This window comes from Sinocyclocheilus anshuiensis, unplaced genomic scaffold, assembly GCF_001515605.1.
Source record: "Sinocyclocheilus anshuiensis isolate Anshui unplaced genomic scaffold, SAMN03320099.WGS_v1.1 scaffold454, whole genome shotgun sequence".
In the NCBI taxonomy this organism is placed as follows: Eukaryota; Metazoa; Chordata; class Actinopteri; order Cypriniformes; family Cyprinidae; genus Sinocyclocheilus; species Sinocyclocheilus anshuiensis.
Window position 1 is genome coordinate 3,080,778 of NW_015548217.1, and position 21,995 is coordinate 3,102,772.

The 21,995-nt window shown below is 36.2% G+C and overlaps 2 protein-coding genes across 5 annotated transcripts in view; both read right to left on the reverse strand.

The window, feature by feature from the left end:
• The window catches only part of LOC107654039 (nucleolar complex protein 3 homolog), a 12,075-nt gene extending 11,204 nt beyond the window's left edge, over nucleotides 1–871 (reverse strand). Inside the window, exon 1 of the mRNA XM_016440929.1 lies at nucleotides 704–871. Within this exon, the coding sequence (XP_016296415.1) occupies nucleotides 704–712 (9 nt within the window). The 5' untranslated portion in view covers nucleotides 713–871. The remainder of the gene's footprint in view (nucleotides 1–703) is intronic.
• Nucleotides 872–3,155: 2,284 nt separating this feature from the next.
• Nucleotides 3,156–21,995, reverse strand: part of LOC107654040 (TBC1 domain family member 12-like) — a 22,221-nt gene continuing 3,381 nt past the window's right edge. Inside the window, exons 2-15 of one of the 4 annotated variants that reach the window (XM_016440931.1) lie at nucleotides 20,905–21,733; nucleotides 19,462–19,573; nucleotides 17,051–17,107; nucleotides 14,735–14,856; nucleotides 11,812–11,894; nucleotides 10,562–10,679; nucleotides 10,234–10,340; nucleotides 9,774–9,854; nucleotides 7,560–7,642; nucleotides 7,400–7,471; nucleotides 5,984–6,112; nucleotides 4,740–4,849; nucleotides 4,293–4,551; nucleotides 3,156–3,496 (exon numbers count right to left, since the gene is read on the reverse strand). In XM_016440931.1, the coding sequence (XP_016296417.1) occupies nucleotides 3,428–3,496; nucleotides 4,293–4,551; nucleotides 4,740–4,849; nucleotides 5,984–6,112; nucleotides 7,400–7,471; nucleotides 7,560–7,642; nucleotides 9,774–9,854; nucleotides 10,234–10,340; nucleotides 10,562–10,679; nucleotides 11,812–11,894; nucleotides 14,735–14,856; nucleotides 17,051–17,107; nucleotides 19,462–19,573; nucleotides 20,905–21,733 (2,231 nt within the window). In that variant the 3' untranslated portion in view covers nucleotides 3,156–3,427. Of the gene's footprint in view, nucleotides 3,497–4,292; nucleotides 4,552–4,739; nucleotides 4,850–5,983; nucleotides 6,113–7,399; nucleotides 7,472–7,559; nucleotides 7,646–9,773; nucleotides 9,855–10,233; nucleotides 10,341–10,561; nucleotides 10,680–11,811; nucleotides 11,895–14,734; nucleotides 14,857–17,050; nucleotides 17,108–19,461; nucleotides 19,574–20,904; nucleotides 21,734–21,995 lie in introns of all 4 variants that reach the window. The other 3 variants (XM_016440930.1, XM_016440933.1, XM_016440932.1) reach the window with 3 other exon arrangements.

A 21,995-nucleotide genomic window follows, 5' to 3' on the forward strand; every position in this document is an offset into this window, starting at 1 on the left:
GATTACGTAACTCGCGTTACTTGTAATGCGTTACCCCCAATACTGATAATATCATATGCCAAAATGTGATTTTCATTACCCTTTTCCACCAGAGAGTTAGATTAGATTTTAAATACTTTTGCACTACTTTTAATATAAATACGGCAATAACTGAAAATCAGTATAAAATTAGTTACTTTATATAGAAATAAACGGTGTTCAGAATAAAGGTGAATATAGTTTAGTACAACGGAATCCCCTCAAGATTCCTATAACATATTACATGACTGAACTACTTATTGCTTTCAGTCAAAGTTACAAATACCACAAAGTTAACTAAAACAATGAGAGGTTAACTATTAGTACATGACACGGGTTGACTAGCATGTTATATACACCACACCGGGGTTTATGCTAGTATACTCTGATATTAGGGATAAAACTAGTATAGTATAATGAAACAATAACGTAGGGGTTGAAAAGTGTAGCTTGATACAATACTGTAGGGATTACACTAGTACAGTATGATAAACAGTAAAAGTTAGACTAGTATTGACGAGCCAAAATTTTGACTAATACATAAAAACAAGGGTTGTTCAATCTCAAGTGAGACTCTTAAACACTCTTGTAAATGTAACGTTAAGTGAAGCAGCGAAACATGGCTAACAGAAGCTGGAGATATTCACTCGCGCTTTCGTTTGCGTTTGTTTACATATTAACTTACCGGGCCCATGTTGATCTGTGATTCGACTCAACTATCGAAGACGTTTCAAAAGTGTAAATCAGTTGAATCAAAAACAAAAAAAAGTGTAAGTATGCACTCTTCACACATGCACCACATGGACAGGAAGTAAACTAAGGGAGATGCTACATGGAGACAAACGTTACGTTGCCTTTGAGCGCCACCTTGTGATCCGGAGGAACGAACACACTGAGAAGACGTCCAACTCTTAGATCAAAATAACAATTATTATAAGCTGCTTCAAGTCATTTATTTTCATTATTTATTTATTTTTAAGCAGCTGAAAAATGGAATGCCTTAAAGCTCTCTGAATTACAAATTGCTGTTGGGTTGATTACTTCAAATTGTTAAAAATGACAACTATTATTAATATTTTTTTGCTATAGGTATACTGTACATATACTGTATAAAGAACAAAAGCAAGTCACAATTAATTTTAAAAAGATACAACAACTATAATAGTAGTTTTAGATTTATTTACACATTTGAATTTTGTGGTGTCAAACAGGTCACCTATTTACAATTTATCTTCACTGAAGTATGAAAACTGTACAATAAAACCAGGAGTGTGTAGAAAACAAACCAAGAATTAATGACACAATTTACATTTTCCCATCAAGATACAACATTACCAAATCAAAAAATGTTTTGAGACCCAATATTTACACATATTGGGTTCAAATCCATGACAAACAATGCATTTGGTCAAATAATAGAACAGAAATCAAACAGAGAAAAATTACACATTTTATTATTACACCACACATTCTTATAATTGAACTGGCAAATGTCAGTTCATTTTAGAATTTGTACCTTAAGTACACAAATCTCGTAATGCATTCTTCACATACTGTCTTACTAACATTAATAACATTTAGATTAAAAATTAGGCTAGAAGGGCTGCAAAATGATTAATCGCATTCAAGTTTGTTTACACACTATATATGTGTACTGTGTATATTTACTATGTATATATAAATAAACACACATACATGTATATATTAAGGAAAAATGTTATTTATATATAAAATATTTATATTTATATATAACATAAATTATATAAAAGTATAAATATATATAGACATACACATCATTTTTTAATATACATATATAAATATGTGTGTGTATTTCTATATACATAATAAATATACACAGTACACACACATATAGTATGTAAACATAAACTTTTATTTTGAATCCAATTAATCGCAATTAATCGTTTTGCAGATATTTACTATGTATATATAAATAAACACACATACATACATGTATATATTAAGGAAAAATGTTATTTATATATAAAATATTTATATTTATATATAACATAAATTATATAAAAGTATAAATATATATAGACATACACATCATTTTTTAATATACATATATAAATATGTGTGTGTATTTCTATATACATAATAAATATACACAGTACACACACATATAGTATGTAAACATAAACTTTTATTTTGAATCCAATTAATCGCAATTAATCGTTTTGCAGCCCTAGGCTACATATTAGTGTTTTAAAAGAAGAAATTAAAGTAGCACAATAGGACTACGAAAAATGCAATAATTCTTCGGCAAGAAGCAGCAAAATGCTTTCAAATATCTCAACACACTATATGCATTATTCCTGAATTATTAACTGCATCTGACATATTCTATTGCACTTTATTAAGGTCTTGTTCTACAAAACAAAACCGCTTAAAAAAAAACAACACATTTTTTAAAATCTCAGAACCTTGCTATTCTATTGTTAAAATCTCAAGTGCATTAAACAGGCTCTGAATGAACATGCTTCAGCATACAAAATGAGTTAATGTGTATGTCAGCACACGTCAAATGCACCAGTTCTCTCCATAAGGAGGAATATTAAAGGGGTCATATGATGCGATTTCAATTTTTCCTTTCTCTTTGGAGTGTTACAAGCTCTTGGTGCATAAAGAAGATCTGTAAAGTTGCAAAGACTAAAGTCTCAAATCCAAAGAGATATTCTTTATAAAAGTTAAGAGTCAGCCACACCTACCTAAAACGGCTCGTTCTAACACGCCCCCACATGTCTACATCACTGTGTGGGAAGATTTGCATAACGCCGCCCAAATGTTCACGCAAAGAAAGAAGGCGTAACTTTTATTCTCGCTGTAGTATTGTTGACGCTGCAGCCATGTCGTGAAGGCGCTGTGTGATTCGTTGTGAAAGCGAAACTACTTTGGTTGGCCTTCCAAAAGAGGACGATATCTGCTTCGTCATGCCTGGAGCTGATCCGTGCTGGTTGCTGAGGAAATACATGAGCTTTGTAAAAATCGACGCGTTTCAGAAAGGCGAGGCATAGAGGAGAAACAATAATGTACAGTATGTGGAAAATAATGTTTTTTTTAACCTTAAACCGCATAAACACATTTCATTACACCAAATACACAAAATAATGTTCTTTTTAGCAGCATCATATGACCCCTTTAAGAAAAAGCCTGATGCTGGTATCCGGTACAGTACATGACTAAGCTGGTGGAATATTTTCTCATAAAAGGCTTATATTTTGAACTCATACAAATGTGTAACTTCAGTAATACTGGCACGGTTACAAAGAAATCAAGTTTCAAGCTTTTTCTTCTTTTTCTTCATTTCATTTGTTTGAGCCCGTTTTATACAATCCTCTCTTCTAATCAAAGAGTTAAAGTCAACTGGAAATATAAAAATGGTGAGAGTTCAAGAGTTTTTCACTGTAGGACTGCTGCTTTTTTCCATTTCTTTATCCTTTAGGAGGGCATTAAACACCTGATGAAGAGAAAGAGACGAGATTAACAGAAATGTTAAAGGAATAGTTCCTCAATGGATCCTCTGCAGTGAATGGGTGCTGTCAGAAGGAGAGTCCAAACAGCTGATAAAAACATCACAATAATCCACAAGTAATCCATGCAATTCCAATCTTGTGAAGTGAAAACAGGGGATGGACTTTTTTCATTGGAGGAAGCGTTACTATGCATTATGGACTGGTATTTTGGCCAGAAGCAATGGTTTTAAGTTAAAACGCATTAATGATGGATTTGTTTCTTACAAACATACAGCTTTTGGCTTCACAGGATGTTAACTGATGGACTGGAGTGGTGTGGATTACTTGTGGATTATTGTGATGTTTTTATCAGCTGTTTGGACTCTCATTCTGACGGCACCCATTCACTACCAGAGGATCCACTGGTGAGCAAGTGATGAAATGCCAAATTTCTTCAAATCTGTTCTCATCTACATCTTGGATGGCCTGAAGATGAACAGATTTACAACACATTTTAATTTTTTGGGTGAACACCACACAAATCACAATGTTCTGTAGAAGAATAAAGTTCCCTGTAGTGTGAGCTATGCTCAAACTAAAGGGTCAGTTTACCGGAAGTATGAAAATTCTGCCCAAATTCATTTTACTAGATATCTAATAATAGAAGTTATGCAAAAGAATCTTTGAAGAGAACAAAATGTATCAGGAAGTGTATTTGCATTTAATTTCCTGCCTGCATTTCCCTCACAAACAAACAAACTCCACAGGTTGATCGCTGTAACAGCGCACACAGGAAATGACCTGTATCCACTTCCTGTTGCCGCTGATCATCTGAGTGTTGGCGATGCAGCTGAAAAGGCGTTCGGACGGCATGTCCTCTGGGAGTCTGGTCAGGAACTGAGCGATGTGGATGAAGTCCATCTGCAGGAGCACTTCCTCGTAGAGCCGCAGAATCCCAAGCCCCGTGCGGAACAGGAACTCCTCCCCGTCTCTGCAGAACACGTCCCACACCCGACACGCCACATCCAGCGGCAGGGACTTAGTGTAGAGGGTGAAGATCCTGTACACAGATTTGCGAATGAAAAAGACAGTCTTCTGGCTTTGAATGGAACGTAGCTTCAGGATCTACACCTAAATGTCATGCGCTTACTCAGATTTACACATCGCAATTAGTTTTCAGCCTCATTTTATAATTTTTAAGATTTGTAAGAAGTGCTTTTCTTCATCAGAAGTTCTTCATGTACTCACCAGTCTATGAGATACAGGTCAGGCGTGAGGTTGGAACTCTTGAAGTGATTAAAAAGTCTCGGGAGGTTTTCCTCGAAAAACACCTCAAATGCTGCAAAGTACTTCAGCATCTAACAAGAAAGAGACACAAAATTAAAACATCTTACTAATTCATGCAGAAGCTGTATGTGTCAAAATCCACTCAATCAATCCACCCAGAAATAAACTATGCTGGCATTTAAAAAGCAATTCTGCTGATTTGCAATAAAGACCTAATATTACCTAATTTGATCAAAAACATCAATACATCAATATTCAAAATATCAATAAAAACTTTCCATCATGTACAGTTTTTTTTTCACAAAATAAGAATTTTACGTGTGTCAATGTGTCTTCAATGCACGTAGCAAAATAGCAAAAGCAGTCAAATGTCAAAATGACACAAAAAAATCTAAATGATATTTTAATGACAAAAAGTATTCAAAAAGTGTCAATTAACTTAATTAACTGCAAAGAAGTGAAAAAATGGGAAATTAGGCATAAAATGTCTTCAGAATCATTCATACATGTGAAAATCATCTGAGAATTGAACAAACAGTTGTAACTCGGCTCAAAGGAAGATAGGAATTGTCTTTGTGGCATCCCAATACCGTGTTCGGAAAGAAAATGACGTGTAGGCGGAACCACTAAAGGGAATAAATACGAGATGGGAGGAAAATATATATTTCAATATTTTCCTCGCAGTTATATAATTGGGTAATTATACTACATATATATTTCATATATATGTAGACATCAGGGAGCCTCTATTATACCTGGCATTGAAACTGGCATCGTGCTTTTGAATGCACGATCGCTTTTAGTTTCACTTTCACTTTTTCGAGATTCGCAATCGCACGTACTCTGTTTATACTATGGATATATACTGTTTATACTTGCCACACATTTTACAAGATTATATGTTTGTCAGTGGTACTGAGGATCTGCAAATTCAAATGTATCATATTTTATGAGAAAGTATGACATGCTAGAGCAAAAAAAATGGTTATAAAAGCAGTAAGCAGCATTTTAGTAAGAAACGAGCATTGGGTTTCATTCGACAAATATGACGCAGGGGCCAGGGCAGTGTTATGCCTTGTCCCTCAGTTTAATATCTGTAAAGATGCGGTTGACAGAGCTTGACTTGTTTTGAACCTGAAACATTCCTTTCAGATGATGTAAATAATCTGAGCGTCTATAAAATATTGCGTGTGGAGGGACAGTACCAGCTCATGGTCCACTCTGAAGAAAACCATCTGACAGGGTTTGTTGAGGAGATTGGCGAAGGCGATGAAAGCGTCAGCCTCCTCCAGGTTGAGAATCAACACAGCAGCTATGAAGGACATTCCCTGAACCTGCAGCCAAAATAGAGACATTTCTACTGGCTGTAATGAGGACAGACCCTTTGAATAAGGTACGGGATTAAACTAGAAGAATTCTATACACAATTTTATAACGTCACAAATTTAGAAACAGCCATGCTTTATTTAACTCACATTTGCAGTTTTGCTTTTTTACACTACCGATCAAAGGTTCGGGGTCAGTAAAAATGTAATGCTTTTATTTAGCAAGGATGCATTAAATTGATCAAAAGTGATAGTAAAGATATTCATAATGTTACAAAGGATTTCTGTTTCAAATGAATTCTGTTAATTTGAAGTGTCTATTAAATCAAAGATTCCTGAAAAAAAAAAAAGTATCATTGTTTCCACAAAAATATGCAACTATTACACCGTGTCTAGACCAAACACGACAGTTGTCGTGTCGCGCCACATCAGCTAAAGTCTGTCTACACTGACTGGACACGACAAAGCGACCATTGAAAATCATTTGAAATTTGTGTCAGCACGTCATAAATAGAACGCGGCAGCAGTTTACTGTCGGGGCACATTTGCAGTTTTGCTTTTTTACACTACCGATCAAAGGTTCGGGGTCAGTAAAAATGTAATGCTTTTATTTAGCAAGGATGCATTAAATTGATCAAAAGTGATAGTAAAGATATTCATAATGTTACAAAGGATTTCTGTTTCAAATGAATTCTGTTAATTTGAAGTGTCTATTAAATCAAAGATTCCTGAAAAAAAAAAAAAGTATCATTGTTTCCACAAAAATATGATGCAGCACAACTGTTTTCAACATTGATAGCAATAAAATTTTTCCTAAGCAGCAAAGCAGCATATTAGAATGATTTCTGAAGGATCATGTGACACTAAAGACTGGAGTAATGATGCTATAAATTCAGCTTTGGATCAACAGCAATAAATTACATTTTAGAATACATTACAAAATATATTAGAATATATTATTATTTTGAGTTGCAATAATATTTACATTTTTTGTTTTTGACTAAATAAATGCAGCTTTGGTGAGCATAAGAAACTTTTTACAAAAATAATAATTAATAAAAATCTCACCAACCCCAAACTTAAAAGATATGGAACACCTGATTAAATACAGCTATCCTATCCAGTTTTATGATAGTTCAAGCATTTTTGACATTGCTAACGCATGAAACTGCTCAAAGGAAATGTTTTTATATGCAAATGTGAAACAATAGAGGAACGCATAAGATCTTTGTAAATATTCGCTCACTGTTATATGGTTCATTGTTTGTTATTTGACCCTTGTAAATGATCACTCACATATCCCACGTCAGGTCTGTAGCAAGTGTAAGCGCCCAGAAGGCTGTGCAGGAGATCATGGTACGGCCCACCCTAACACAAGAGAGAGCAACAGTAGTCATTAATAATATTTACAGTTATACTGATACCATAACAGTGACAGGAAGAGTGCGAACAGTACCTTCTGGAAGATGAAGAGCGGAGGAAATGTGCGTGAGATGTCCAGTTTGATCAGATCCAGACTGGACTCGCGGTCGGCACTGTCTGCTGTAACAACCACAACATTACTCAATATTACTCGAAAATATCATGTCATATCTGAAGTATTTGCAGATTCTGTTCCATATCTATTGCTCCTATATCTACATCACAATCGTCCTGTGATACTCTACAGTGGATAAACAGGCACGTCTGGTGTTTTTAGTCTCCGAGGATCTGCTCAAGTGTACTGCTGGAGGCTAACATCGGCCAAAACAGTCTGAGTGCTGTGATGAGGGCCAGATGTGAAAGGGAGGATGTGTTTGTGTTCAAACTTTATGAAAAAACAGCTTTATTAACAGATTCATTGAGACACATCAATGAATGAAGCGCTGAGGCTAATAAAACAGCATTTTATAGAGTACATGGCTGGAAGGCATAGTAGAAAACAAAAACAAGAATTAGCATGTGATTAGCGAGACTGGGCTTGCAGCACAGGAAGGAAATAACAACCATTTCAATAAAATGAGGAGGAAGGCGACCGGGGGAGAACTGAAAGTCAGACGCTCGCATACAGTACACACACACACACACACACACACACACACACACACCAGCATTGCATTTCCTCACCAATGAACTTCTATGAGACCAAGACCAAAACTGAATGAAATTTGGTCAGTCTGCAATTACCGGCATAGTGGATTGTTAAAAACCATTCAATTTCAGACTGATTCGCTAAGGAAACATTCAAATTGTGAATTAGCTCATCTGATTCATTGAACCTGACCAATAAACATCAGTAAGACTGAGTGTTAAAAACCATTCAAATTTAGACTGATTCGATTATAAACCATTTTGACCGAATTGTGAATCAGCTCAACAGATTCATTGAACCAACTGAGATTTCGTCAGTTTACAATTACAGGATAAGCAGAGTGGGTTGTAAAAACCCATTCGAACCAATTCACATTTTGGCAGTTTACAGTTACTAGAATGGCTAATGGATCATTTGGGATGCTTTCACACTAACACTTTTGGTGCGCACCCGGGTTCGATTGACGTCAGAGTTCAGTTCGTTTGGATGATGTGAACACTGTCTTCCGAACTCGGGTGCGCACCCGCGAACCGTACCCGAGTCTGCTTAAAAAGGGTGGTCTGGGGTACGGTTCATGTGAACTCCGGTACGGTTCGCTGCTGATGTGAACGCAATCGTACCAAATCGCGGAAGTGAACCGCTATTAATGACGTATTATTTGATAAAAATGTGTGTTTGTGTGTGTGTTTAACTCACTTTCCTGACGAGCGTGACTGACGCGCTGCACGCAGTGAGCTGTATGTCTCATTTCTGTTCGCCTTCAGCGCTCTTTAGCGCATTTGTAGTACATTCGTAAGACAGACGTTTTTGTTAAAAAAAATTTAAATCCAGGCTGATTTGCTAGTGAATCATTCAGAACTATGAATCAGCTCAACTGATTCACTGAACCAATTCAAACTCGGACTGATTCACCTAATGAAACATACAGACTCAATTGTGAATTTTTCCTACTGATTCAGTGAACCAGTACAGATTTTGTCAGTTTGCGATTACTGGATAAAAATAGTAGATTGTTAAAAACAATTCAAATTAAGGCTGATTCACTAATGAATTATTCAGACTGAATTTGAAGCTCGACTGATTCATTAAACCAATCAAGATTTTGTCAGTTTAGAATAACTGGATAAACATAGCAGGTACTAGATTGGCTAAAGGATCATTCTGACTGAATTGAGAATTGGTTCAACTGATTCATTAAACCAATTTCTGTCAGTTTCCAATTACTTGAAAACCATTCAAATTCAGACTGATTCGCTAGTGAACCATTCTGACCAAATTGTGAATCGGCTCAACTGATTCACTGAACCAATTGAGATTTTGTCATGTTGCGATTACTAGATAAGCATAGTGGATTGTTAAAACCCATTCAAACTCAGACTGATTCGCTTATGAAACATACAGACTGAATTGTGAATTGGCTTAACTGATTCACTGAACCAACTGAGATTTTGTCAAGTTGGGTAAGCATAGTGGACTGTTAAAACCCATTTAAATTCAGGCCTATTCGCTAATGAATCATTCAGATCGAATTGTGAATTAGTTCGAGTGACTGGCATGTCTAAATGCTCCAGTGGGCTGTGCGAGAGATGACAGACGTACCATCTGACTCCATCTCACTGCCGGTCTCTCTGAAGCTCTTCCAGCGCTCCTTGGCCCGCGAGAGAAAGATCTCGTACAAATCTGAGAGGAACAGAAAGGAAAAAGGGTTACAATTCTCAGACGGCATATCACAGCTTTAATCATAAAACCTTAAAAAGGCAGATGAAATATCTGGTCTGTACTCTGTACGTTCGATTTAGCTTAGACTTTCACTTCTGAAGATCCTAAATGCAAAAATCTTTTTCTTTTGGGAGTGTCAGAAATAAACTCATCCAAATTTCATTACAAAGAAGGTTTCAAAATCGCTTCAGGCCGACCTGCACAGTGCAGTCTTGCATTCATTCATGTGAATACTGCATAATGACACACTTCAGACAGAATGTTTGCCCAAAAGGTTTAGTTAATCCTGGGCTTAACCGCTTCACTGACACATGAAAGAGAGAGTAAAATAGAAAAAAACCCGAGGTTATGTTCAGCTCATTCCCAATGGCCAGACTCCAGACTTTCCCCCTCACGTTGGGCGGAAGACCTTGCCACCACAGATCCCTCACACGCCGCGTGCCACGCCTGAAGAAACACACGCAGCAGACAACAGCTAACAGAGTGTAATAAAATGTGTGTTTTACATTGGATTTATCTATATGCATAGGTATTAATATTTATTGGAACTTCCTACTGGGAACAAGCACTATGCTGCCTACGTAGGCAGCTCTAGTTTTAGCAAGAGAGATAATGTGTTTATCATAATTATCACTGCAGGTTGTGATAATGAAGTGCGGCTGTCTCACATGCTCTCCCAGTTGGGAAGGATTTCGTTGTTCCAAACCACCATGGCATTAGCGATGCTTTCCTCCTGTTTAAATCTTTCCTTCATCTGCTTTTTCTTCTTCTGCGCCTCCTTCAGCTCTGTAAACAACAGTCATATTACCTCACATTAAAGTTTAGCAAGGCAGAGTGTGCTAAAAGCATTCCCGACTAAATGAAATCGCATATTTCCACATTTAATGACCACCTTGGTCTTGGCAAGGGAAAGATACTCTAGTGTGACAAGTGTGTTTTGTATGGGTGAACCTCTTGAAAACATGTCTGGGTCACATTCATGCAAATCAAAGCTATTTTTAATTAAAAAAAATCAAGACTATTTTGCATTATTTTTATGACAATTATGCATATTTCCCCAAAATTATTGTTACCATAATGTTTTTTTTTTTTTTTTTAGGTTTTAATTCCTATTATTTTTAGTGGTGATTTTCAACTCTGATTTATGTAAAATGTTAATTTTTACTGTATTTAGGTGAATATTTTTTTTTATTTGAATCCTAGAACCAACATCATAATGTATAAAACATTTAATAATTCAAATGGGCTTATCTGAATAGCAATATTTTCTTCTCATTACAGAATAACAAAAAATGTATGTATTTATTTATTCATTGCATGAATACAATGAGATGGACTTCAAAATATTAAAAACATTTTTTAAAACTTTTCTATGAATTATAAATTACTCATGATGCTCCTCATTTGCATAAAACCATCTGATTTTGGGACAAAATATGACCCAGGTGTGTTCTTTACATGTTTAATGCGATTTAGCAATATTTAAGCCAAATTAACACAATAAAAACATGGTACTCTGAAAATATATAAATAGGCATAGAATTTACTTTGAAACTATTTTCACTCAGAAATTAATTTAATAATACATTTTACAAATAATTACAAAGAAATGGCAAGTAACATTGAATTATAATGCAGTTCAACAAGGCTATTTACACAGTGCTCTCTCTCATGTCACATAATATCTCGTTTTGGTGCATAAATCTGTTTAATTACTTAAAACATTCAGCTATTCATACTCGTAATTCAGAATTTTTGTGATATTATATTTTGCACACAGAGGAAAAACTCATACATTTGGCTTGAAGGCCTTCTTCAGCGTGTAACATTAAATTAAATATGAAATTCTGAAGTGGAAAGACTGCAATAGTATTTTCTTGCCAACTGTTTTCCAATAACCTTTGTTTAATAAATGTACCTCTTTTCTTGGCCTCTGCCACCATTTCATCATACTCCTGACGGTGGCGCTGCGCTTCCTCCTCCGACTTAGCAGGGAGGTTCCTGAGAAAGGAAGCCAATGATTTCAGTTGTTACAACAACAGTCAATTGAATGTCTCAAATATACAGCCTAGAAACCTGTTAGCGCTGACATGTTTGAGAAACAACTGAGAAGTTTCTGGAAAAGGCCTGGGCGCTGGTTTATCTCATGGTTTGGCTGACACGCTCACATTTCACTGCTCATTTATTCTTCATGAGGACTTGGGGACTGAAGAGACTTGCGTGGTGAAATACAACCCAGTCTGTGCTAAGTCTTATTTATAGGCCTTTGTTTGGGAAAGATGAGCCTCTCGAGGTTTGCTAGGATATATGTATTGCAGGTCAATGTATCCTGAGCAACTTGCGCCACAAGTTAGGAGGGTGACAATACATCTACCTGTACTCTCCTGGAAGGACCTCAAAGACTCCCACAACTGAATCTTAAAGTTGAATCAATGTAGAAAACATATCTTGTTAAGTATTGACATAATATTTAGACTAGATTGTAAGAGAACTGTTGTTTCTTTTTTCCCAAGGTTTTTGCTTTTCATTATACAGTACAACACCAAATAAGTTTTCCTTCTTTGCAACACTTCCATTTAGCTTGCCCACTAGGGGACTAAATATATTACGCACTATGTATGTACAGTGTGTTATTGCAGTGGTTCCCAACCCTGGTCCTGGAGGCACCCCAACACTGCACATTTTGCATGTCTCTTTTCTCTGACACATCAATTTCAGGTCTTGGAGTCTCTACTAATGAGCTGATGACCTGAATCAGGTGTGTTTGATTAAGGAGACATGCAAAATGTGCAGTGTTGGGGTGCCTCCAGGACCAGGGTTGGGAACTACTGTGTTATTGCATGTGTAAGTATTACGCCACGACTTTTAATTGACCAATATTGGTAAGCCCTGCCCCCTTAGTTACTCAAACAAACAAAAGGAGTTGCTAACTGTCTTACAATGACAGCTGTCAGTGTGAAAACCTTGTCCCAAGATGTTTTTGATCAATTTTGGACACTGAAGGACGACCATTTAAGAGGGACTTAAATATGCCATGGAGGGATATATAAAAGATTTTCAAATAAATATGGTGGTTACCAACAAGATTAATTTGGAAGCGAGGGTTTGCAGATCACAATGCAAGCGGGAGAAGCCTCATGTTATGGTCGTGACACTCGCAGATGACAACATCCAGGATCAACACTGTTCATGTACCGCAGGGTACGATTAAATTAATTTACATTTAACCAGTTTAATATGGAGAGGCACTGAAATGTAGACCTTTATGTGTTTTTGACCTACACTATACATGACGTGACAGTCTGCTATTTAGGTTTGTACTTTAGCATGGACTCACTAACTTTAAAGTTAGCTAGTTTTAGCCAGAGATGCCTTGCTGAAGCACAAGATGACATTAACGTTCTGCCTGAGCAGATGAAAATTGTATCTTAATGAAAGCATGACAACCAGAACGTTTTTCTTTTCATTGGGATTGGGGTTGAATGCTTAGGGACATTTTGCTCAGTCTTGTTTGGGTTTAGGAAATGGAATAAAGTCAATTCCATTGCCCATCCTCTCAGGGTACCAGGAATCAGTGTTACAAGTATTGTTTTACAATTTTTGTAGCATCAACACCATCAAACCATTGAGAGCTTCGTATCTTCCAATGTTTCTCCATGGCGCTAAAACCTAAAGATGTCTGAGTTCCAGTCTTCGTGCAACTGATACTCAACTGCCTCGGTCTCATCTGCATTCGAGGGGAGGGGATTACCGATAGGTCAATTAACTCATTTAAACTGATTTGGGATGGACGATATGGACGGGTGAAATGACCGTCATTTATATGCATCTTTAACCCTTGGTAGCGATACATATCACCAAACAGTAATTAGGCTTTCACTACATTGAACAAGTTTCATAATCCTCAGTCTCAACACAGAACAAATTAATGTCCAACTTTACCCACATATATTCATGTAAAGCCATATATACTATATAGCAAATCTCAGCTTAAATTATCACAAAATGTGAGCTCTATTCTTGCAGAGATCTATATGTAAAGTCGGATTTCTATGTACTGTATATCCACTTTTATTCACATACATGCAGTATACTCACATAAAGTAATATATACTATACAGCAAATTTCACCTGCTTGATTGTTTATATCATTGCACTGTGCAATCTATATTGTCACCCAGCTCCAGTTGGCTAAAACCAATAAAAGACTTGAAGATATTAAAATATGGAGAAAAAAAAAACACCACATGATTTTTTGTCTGCTATGTCAGAGCTCTGCACAAAAAAATGAAATTATCAAAATATTAATAGGTATGTATTTCAAGACTTTTAAAATCAAGGTGAAAAAATATATTTAAAACAAAACAAAAAAACTGCAATATACTGTAAATATGCAATAAAGTGATATATTGTGAGCAAAAGATTTTATTGTCAAAATATTATTACAAACTACAGCTGATTATGACAAGAAAAATCTCTTAAAATGAAAGCACTAGTTTATCTTGTGCTGCACCTGGTTAGTTAACAGTTTTATGATGAAGCTTTATGATAAAGCTGCTTTGAAACATGTATAATGTGAAAGGCACTATATACGAATAAACTTTATTTGACTATATGCAGGTCAACTCCTAAACTACTACCTTTCAACATTTATTTTCTTCAAAATCAAGAAGAAAGAAATTATAATTATATAAATGATTACATAAAATAATATTTTAATATAAAATATTAAAACAATTTTAAAAATGTAAATACAGGTATCACTAAAAAACTTTCTTTTATTGTCAACAGATTATTCCAAATTGCAGCTAGTCAACTTGGAAGGAACAGCTTTTACTCACGCGGGACGGTCCTCTAATATGAGCGCTGTGGTGGACAATGGTTCGAATTCCAGGTTCTTCCGTTGGCCCTGAGCGGGCAGGGAGGGACTCTGGCCCGATTTAGACACCTTGGTCTCGTACTCCTGTGAGAAGAGCAACAGGTCAGGTTCAGATGCGTGCGGACAGAATCACAGGCTTGTGAGAGTTGAACATGAGAATATGGAGGCAGGTGGCAGACGTGTGAAGATGAAGCGCATGGGTCATTGCGTTTGATGTTTACAGCCACAGAGAGAAAGACTGGTCATGTGAAAGTTGGGTGCTTGTTCATATGAGGAAGTGTGAGGACACCTGAACGTTTCAAAACCTCGTGCTGCTTTAAGGAATCGTGTAAAAACCACATCTAACCGCAGAGGTGTTTTCCTGGCTGGTGCGGTTCCTCTTCCTGTACCATCTACAGCACAAGCTCAAAACCACTTATCATTACTGACTGAACAGCAGCACAAAGACTCTTCCTCATCTGTCTGAGAAGCTTCTACAGATGTCAATGGACAATATGTGAATGGGGACCTTCTTCAAAGATATGTGGGTGAAGAAAGGAACCAGTCAGAGAGGAGAGAACAGAGGATCAACTGGTGCTTATCATGCACAGTATAGCTGCTTGATGTCAGAAGAAGAGCATTTAGGGTTCATACTAAAGAGCTGCATATTTACATATCCAGACTTAGGGATCAACAGTAAAAAAATTTCTGCTGGTTCACTCGATTTGTTGATTTGTCCCCATTAAAAAAGGAATTATCCATTTTTATGTTTATTTTTAGCAACATATATGATTAAATTAATATTCAATATCTAATTTAATATTATCTATTTAATTATATAATTAATTATATACCATTTATTTTATATAATAATAATAATAGTTCATAATTTATTTTATTTTACATAATAATATAATATTAAATATTTTAATTACATATTTTTACCTACCCAAAATAATTATGTTTTCATTAAATGTTACATTTTCCTTAATATTTCTTCTTTAGAAAAGAAACATTTACAAAATATATTTTTCACGAAAATACAAAATATTTTCATTAAAGGTACATTTTTCTTTACTATTTTTTCCCCCCACTTTTTCCTTTAAAAAAAGAACAGTTACCTAATTTATCTAGCAAACTCTTTAAAAACTTCTACAAAGTCTTCACAGTAAAAAAACAGCAGAAACTACAATGTCTTACAGTAGGTTAAAGGGACCACACTTTACATTTGTGGTTCAATAATATTAATTAGTGCATTAGGTATAATGAACTAACAACAAACAACATTTCTAGAATATTTATTAACGTATTTACATTTATAAACAATATATTCAGTGAAAGTCATAACTTTATATTCCATATATTGTTCATTGTTAATTCATGTTGTCCATAATACATTATTTAACAGAACTTAAAATGTTAAAAATATATTGGTAAACGTAGAAATTAATCATTTGTATTAATAAATGCTGTAAATACATTGTTCATTGTTAGTTCACGTTAGCTGTTGCAATAACTTTCACCCAAAATGTTAAAACTCCATTTAACTTTCTTCTGTGAATGCAAAAAAAGATTTTGAAGGAACATTCACACAGCTCTTTTCCATACAATAACCCATTTTTAAAAAGTACTGCAATATTTTCCTCATGATACTGTACTGATATTCTCACATTGAAAAAAAAAATCTATATTTGTTTTAAATGTGTCTAATTTCACAAAAAAGCAAACCATTTATCGCCTAAAAAAGGTTCTAAAAAATTAAAGGATGGTCATTACGAGCAAGACAGAATATGTTGTGTCAAGATGTGGCCAGATTAAACTAGAAACAAACCACAAAACGTCAACTTTGCAAAAGTGCAAATCAAATTTAACAGCTACATGAAAGATTTTCAGTAAATAACTACTTAAATTTCAGTCTGTTCCTTACACAAAACTATCAGACAACTTCACAAGACACGGAATAGAGCACACAAGTCATACAGACTATGGATGAGGTTGATGGCCCTGGTCACTGTATGATTTAACTATGGAAAAGAGCAGCGTGAACAGTCTTCAAAATATCTTATTTTGCATTCTACGGGAAGACAAGTCATACAGGTTTAATATGACACAAGCACGAGTAAATGACTTTATTTTTGGGTGAACTATCCTTTCAACGCAGCAAATGTTACAGCACTAGTCAAGCAAGCATGTCACGTGACGCAAGAGTGGCTGAAATGACTGATGGGAAGTGAAGGCGTACGGTTCCGTGCACAGAACAGACATGAAGGAGAGCTCATTTAGAAACCAAACGTCATACCCCTGAACTTAAGAGATTGGGAGTCGATACAGATGTGAGACTGCCTGGGTTACCTTCCTGAAGAGAGAGCAAAATGAGAGAAATAAGCAGAAACAATGGCCTTCAAAACTGTGCTGACTGGACTGCTTCAGAGGAGTTTATGCTGACATGATTTAGTGGAGCGATAAGTCGTGACAGCAAGATCTGCTGTTTATTGAATGGACTTTATTCTGACTGGATCCGGTTTTTCTTCTTATTTGTGTGTAGTTTAAATCAATAAACAGAAGGAACCGAGCAGTTTGGCTGTTAGTAATCTAAGAGAACGTGTAGAGAGCCCTGTGTGTGTGACAGAAGATAAGCGGGGCAGAGATAGCGTGAGGCCGTGCATTAATTAAAAACACAACACACACATTGGACATGTGCTTTGTACACGTGCTAACCTCTAAATGACCTTCTTGGTCTTTCTCCTAAAAACACAGATGCACTAATATCCTGAATGGAAATGAAGCCAGCTGTACTCCACACACTGCAGCCGAGCTTGAACTGCTAGATCAGGCCTCAGCACACAGACTAACACACAGTCTCTTAGAGGTACTGTAGTGTAGTTTGCCTAAACGACAGAAGTGAAACTTGTAAAAAGATGTCTGCTGAGATGAACTGAATTGTTTCTGGTTAGACAGGACCAAAAGCAGAACTGCTTAAAACCGTTTCTTCCAGAGTCCAAAAACCTTTCACAGGCGGGTGAATTGAGAAGATTTACCAGCCTATAGACTGATCTATTCTCACAGCTTTTATCAGCTCAGCTCTGTCTAGTGTTTTTTATTTATTATTTAGTTCGCCACTGTTTATGCTGTTTGCCTATTAGAGAGTTAGTTCACCCAAAAATGAAAATTCTGTCATTAATTACTCACCCTCGTGTTGTTCCATACCTGTAAGACCTTCGTTCATCTTCGGAACACTCAACCGTAAAGTTACGAAGCTACGAGAATACCTTTTTGCGCAAGGAAAACAAAAATAACCACTCTATTCCACATTTTCGTCTCTACTGAATAGAGTCGTTATTTTTGTTTTCGGATTACTTTGTCGATCATCTTGGTACTTTTCTGGACCTTGAACGTGGTAGTTACCTTACTGTCTATGGGAGGGTCAGAGAGCCCTCAGATTTCATCAAAAATATCTTAAATTGTGTTCCGAAGTAGAGACGAAAATGTGGAATAAAGTCATTATTTTGGTTTTCGGACTACTTTGTCGATCATCTTGGTACTTTTCTGGACCTTGAACGTGGTAGTTACCTTACTGTCTATGGGAGGGTCAGAGAGCCCTCATATTTCATCAAAAATATCTTAAATTGTGTTCCAAAGATGAATGAAGGTCTTATGGGTTTCGAACAACAGGAGGGTGAGTAATTAATGACAGAATTTTCATTTTTGGGTGAACTAACCCTTTAATGAATGATTGTTTGAAACTGTCACGTCTTCACATCATTTTTTTCTTTGTACAACGACGTTACACGCTTGCGTCATGATACTGTCGTGAACGCGCATACACAAGTGACGCAGTAGAGACGAAAATGTGGAATAAAGTCATTATTTTGGTTTTCGGACTACTTTGTCGATCATCTTGGTACTTTTCTGGACCTTGAATGTGGTAGTTACCTTGCTGTCTATGGGAGGGTCAGAGAGCCCTCATATTTCATCAAAAATATCTTAAATTGTGTTCCAAAGATGAATGAAGGTCTTATGGGTTTCGAACAACAGGAGGGTGAGTAATTAATGACAGAATTTTAATTTTTGGGTGAACTAACCCTTTAATGAATGATTGTTTGAAACTGTCACGTCTTCACATCATTTTTTTCTTTGTACAGCGACGTTGAGCTTGGGTAAGGCGCTTTATAAATAAAACATACTATTAGTAGTAGTAGTATATTTCTTATCCTTAAAACTGATTTTTTTAAATTGTTTTGCTTAAAAAAATACATTTGTATTATATAAAATACATTTCTCAATAACAATGGAATTATTTATTAGTTTCATTTAAATGAAATTCATTTAAGACATTTTCATTTAATTGCAAATAACATGCAATTAAGTGTTCAAAAACTTAATTTCCATAATAGGTACTCATTTGCTAAAGTGTACTTCTGTTTAACAAGGTAGGACTGTCTTGATTTATTGATTTGACTGGATCATCAAAACTTATTGGTGTGAAAGCATTTACATTTTGATGTTTTTTTTCTGTAGAATAATGTGCACTGATGAATTGTGCACAATAAGACTAGAGGAAAATTATTAAGATTTTTAGGTTTTGATTTCATGTTCACTTAGTAAAAAAAAAAGCGCACACACACAAAAAAGAAAACAATAAACATCTCTTTAAAATATTGATAAAACAGTTCTATGAAGACTCTCAATCTGAATCAGGTGTGAACAGACCTGCTGAATGGTTTTGGAATTTTTGGGAGGACTCTCTCTCAGCGGGACCTTTCCAAACAGTTTCCATCCTGGTGCACTCTGGGCTTCCCTCTGCTTTCTGGAGAACAGACTTCTGCCAAGGACATCATCACAGAGCATCTGTCAAAACCTGAAAAAACTGCACTGACAATGCACAAAAATAACTGCAAGTGCAACAAGCCAGTTCTGTGTGCTGATTTTGGCTTAACAGCGTGAAGATAACTCTGATAGTGTAAGTCACTGACTTGAGAAGAACGCCACTACAGCCTGTGAACTGAGATAAAGCACAAGCTGATTCACAATGAATTATGAAAACCGTGAAGCATGAAATGTGAAGAAATGTTCCTCTTTTGCAGGCGCTGCCAGAAACACAGCTGTTGAGACTGAGATCTGATCTGCGACTGAGCTGTAATGTGCATCGTAAAATATGAGGAAATTCATAGTTCAAGCTTCCAGTCAGCTCAGTAACTGGAAGGAGATAGAATCTTGGTCAAAAGATTCTTTTCAAGTGTTATGTGTTGAAAAAAAAAACAATTTCTTGAAGAGAAGTGTCTTTTGAGAAGTTTCTTATCACTATTTACTTAGCCCATGTCATTTTATTTTATTTGCTCCATGAAAAACGAAATAAAAATATTTATAAAAATATCTTAGCTGCAATTTTTCATGCAGTGAAAGTGGATGTTGATTTATGAGATTAAAAAAAGGCTAGTAATTCTATGGTACTTTTTAATATCCTTTTAAAGCTGAAATATAAATCACCATCCACTTTTGAAGAAGAACGGCTTATTAAAATCTCCTTTTGCATTTCATGGAAAAAGAAAAAAAAAGAGTTGAAATAACATGAGAATTAGTATATCATGAAATTTTAATTTTGGGGTAAAATATGCCTTTAAATGAACAGTACAAACCATTTAAGAAATAAATGAATAAAAAAAACTATTCTACATAATATGGTTTAAAACTTTTTCACTACTTTTTTGATTAGTAATATGCATTGCTAAGAACTTAATTTGGACAACTTTAAAGATGATTTTCTCAATATTTTTATTTTTTTGCACCCTCAGATTCCAGATTTTCAAATAGTTGTATCTCGGCCAAATATTGTCCTATCCTAACAAACCATACATCAATGGAAAGCTTATTTATTCAGCTTTCAATTTCGAAATTTTGAAAAATTGACCCTTATGACTGATTTTGTGGTCCAGGCAGGGTCACATATAACAAAACATAAATACATGGGTGTGCGTGTTTTAACTCTCTATTTCTTTATCATGAACACTCTTATTTGTCATTAATTCCATTTTGATAATCTAATTAACTTTCTGATGGGCTCAATATAATATAATATGTACCTGTGAATTGTGGTTCTCATATTTAGCTAAAGCAGTATTTCATATGAAGCAAAACTGTATAGCATAACAATACCTGCTGAAGATCTCAGAGATGCCGTGTTTCCTCTGGCTGAGAGTCAGATCTGCGACAGCAACACTCAACACACCAGGGATGTTGTCTGGGGCGCTCTGACGCCGACTCATCTCATAAGTGTTCCTGGGTTTCAGACTCACATCAGTGAAGCTCGAGTCATCAGGTCTGTCTGATGTGGAAAAGGTCTCGTCATCGTCCGGACTGAGAGGAGCAGAGTCAGTGTTGAGGAAAGTGATGGAGGAAAACATCCTGAGAGAGAGACCTTCAGAACAACTTCTGGTATCGTTAAACGCAGAATTCTGGGCATTTGAACAGTCTTCCGAGCTAGTAGTTCTGGCTTCAGCTGCATCTTGAGGTGGAGGTGCAGAAGCAACGGCATCCAAAGCACCACCTCTGGAGCCTGCCAACAGTTCTCCGTTTGCAATCACACAGTTATCTTCTGAGTTCAAGTAGCTTCCTGCAGGATGAGATGACTTCGGATCGTCCCGCTCAGTTACTTCATGTGTACCGTGGCCTGCATGTCCATTTGGGAGCTTAGTGCCACATGGCTGGGTACTGGTCTTATCACACGACTCTGGCACCTCGTGGTCCTGGCTGCTGTGCAATTGGCCTTTCTCTCCCTGCGTCGTTCCAGTTTGGGAGAACATGCCTTGCATTATGTTCTCCTGGCTGTCTATAACATCTGCGATGCGTGGAGGTGGTCTGCCTTCCTCAGCCCCCCTGCCTCCAGAGGAAGATGACTCCACCATCAGCTTTACAGGTGAATCTACAGAATGCCCACAATGCTCGGAGATGACACTGCTCTTTTGGACCCCGCTGGGTGGATAACCTAAAATAAACCAATTTGAAAATATACGCAGTGAAATATTTAGCATGTTTCAAATCCTGCTAAGCAGTCTACCAAGAAGACTGCACTTTAGAGCATGTTTGAAACTAGGGCTGCACAATTAATCGAAATTAAATTAATTAGATTAAATCGCAAAGGCGATGAAAAGCAATTAGGCAGAAGCTGCGATTGTCATGCGTATCTTTCAGTGAAGCACAGTTCTGTGATCAGTAGTAAATCTCCATCCGAAGGCCAGAGGGCACTC